This window comes from Palaemon carinicauda, chromosome 44 (genome assembly GCF_036898095.1).
Source record: "Palaemon carinicauda isolate YSFRI2023 chromosome 44, ASM3689809v2, whole genome shotgun sequence".
Lineage (NCBI taxonomy): Eukaryota > Metazoa > Arthropoda > Malacostraca > Decapoda > Palaemonidae > Palaemon > Palaemon carinicauda.
Genome location: NC_090768.1, coordinates 31,857,501 through 31,859,710, shown reverse-complemented (window position 1 = coordinate 31,859,710; position 2,210 = coordinate 31,857,501). Strand labels below are relative to the sequence as shown.

At 38.8% G+C, this 2,210-nt stretch overlaps 1 protein-coding gene across 1 annotated transcript; it reads right to left on the bottom strand.

Moving 5' to 3' along the window:
• Nucleotides 1-316: 316 nt before the first annotated feature.
• Nucleotides 317-1,230, bottom strand: LOC137634311 (histone H1-delta-like). The gene has a single exon (XM_068366672.1). It carries the CDS (start codon nucleotides 1,130-1,132, stop codon nucleotides 545-547), a length of 588 nt encoding a protein of 195 aa, XP_068222773.1. The 5' UTR covers nucleotides 1,133-1,230; the 3' UTR covers nucleotides 317-544.
• Between the last annotated feature and the right edge of the window lie 980 nt (nucleotides 1,231-2,210).

Here is a 2,210-nt window from a genome sequence, read left to right as displayed (position 1 = left end):
ATCAATAATACTGTTTGATAAAAGGCATACCTTAATCCATTATGTGTATATTCTTACAATCTGCTTAATTGCCTCGAGTTTATTATCATTTCCTATATTTTCAATATTTTTCAGGCAATTGCCTTGAGTTTATCATTTCTTATATTTTGAATATTATTCAGACAATTATCATCATTTTCCATCAATAATACTGTTTGATAAAAGGCATACCTTAACCATTATGAGTATATTCTTACAATCAGCTTAAATATCTGCTTATGGCCATCAAATATTATATATATACTCTGTTATAAGGAAGGATGAATAGATATCAAAATTATCTAGAAATACTTTATTTCACATATTTACACACAAGAGATCTTTTGTATGTGAGATTGTTCAGGTACAGTCATTAGAAAATCTTAAAAGTAGAAAACTTCACTTCTTACAGAAGCACAACATTCGGTCGCACCTACAGATGCCTTGGGATTTTTCTTAAATCTAGGTTCATACCATTCATCGAGAGCCATTTAAACACTTTCATAGGGGTCATCAAGGGTCACTTTTACTTCTTCGCTGGCTTCTTGGCCTTCTTTGGTGTAGGTTTCTTAGCAGCTGGCTTTTTCGCGGCCTTCTTGGCTGCTGGTTTCTTGGCAGGCTTCTTAGCAGCAGCAGCAGCAGGTTTCTTCGCGGCTTTCTTGGCTGCTGGCTTCTTGGCCGCTTTCTTGGGAGCGGGTTTCTTCGCAGGCTTCTTGGCAGCGGGTTTCTTGGGAGACTTTTTGGCAGCTGGCTTGGGTGCAGATTTCTTGACTGGCTTAGCGTCCTCCTTCGCAAGTTTGAATGAGCCAGAGGCGCCTGCACCCTTAACTTGCTTCAATGCCCCAGAGGTAACGCCCTTCTTCAGGGCCAGCTTGAGTCTGCTTCCAGCCTTCTTCTCATCACCAACCTTGTAATTTGCGACGATGTACTTCAGAATAGCCTGGCGGGATGAGCCGTTCCTTTCCTTCAAACTTTTCACAGCAGCAGCAATCATAGTCCCGTAGGGAGGGTGGGTAGGCTTAACAGCGGGCTTCTTTACCTTGGGCTTCTTCTCTTTCTTTTCCTTTGCCGGTGCTGCAGGAGCAGCGGCAGCAGGAGCTTCAGCATCAGCCATAACGAATGGGATATAGAGCGACGAAAGTAACGTGCAGAGGAGCGACGCGCTACGTGCGACTAGTACGAGAGCTGGGGCGAGACTTATCCCGAAATATTTTGCCTCGAAACATAAATGCCTTCGTGCGGACGGAAACGTAGCACTGTAAACACTCGCACCCGTTTTCGTTCAACTTGATCCGTCATCGCAACCATTTGTGTTTGTTAACTCAGTTCCTTCAATTATTATACCTGTTTAAATGTGTTTTTTGTGTCTTTTTAAGTATATACCAAGAGAATATACGTTTGGCAACATTTTTGAGGTATTACTTGTCAGGTGCGATCTTATATCTTTGAGATATGTGTTCAAATATGAAGGGGACTTCGTTGTAAAACTCGATATATTCTTATTTAAACTCATATGTTCAAATTAATTACTTGTCTGTGTATCTTTTTATTTAACATGATGAAAGTAGAATTATTTACCTTCAATAAAAGTGGGAAATCAACACGAACAAAGTGCTAGCAACCTTGTAATAAATGTTTCAAATTGGATGAACAAACACAGATTTCTTCAAGTACGGCCATTTGTTGGCAGTCTAAGAATAGGTATACATGGGTTTTATTCGGTTAAAATACAAAAATAGAATTTCATCTATTAATGGAGTGATTGAGAGTTGTATTCCGATAAATAGAATATAATTTGAAGTCAAAACCATGTTTTAGGAAGGCGTAATTCGATATATATAGGTGAAAATAGTGAAGCCCATACTAGTCTCCATTACCGTGCAGTCGGCGAAATAGGGCGAGGTGAGAGTTTGGATAATCTTCATATTTTCTTCAGTAAATAAAGAGTTATGAGGGATATTTTGTAATTTTACAAAGGAGGATAGATAGAGAGTTATTATTCCAACTCTGACCAATGTTTTAAGGACATATCAAGCAGGTATAAGGGATTTATGAGACAAAATAAGCTAAACGTATAAGCCACATCCGCTAGCGCTGTTAGGAGGTGGTTTACCAGAAAACAAAGGAGTGAATTATTTTTCATGTTTTTCACATTTATGGGGATAAATTATACATGTTACATTGATATAAAG

Bases quoted from the DNA above. Each gene is read 5' to 3' on its own strand.
- LOC137634311 (XM_068366672.1), bottom strand. From the start codon at position 1,132: ATGGCTGATGCTGAAGCTCCTGCTGCCGCTGCTCCTGCAGCACCGGCA.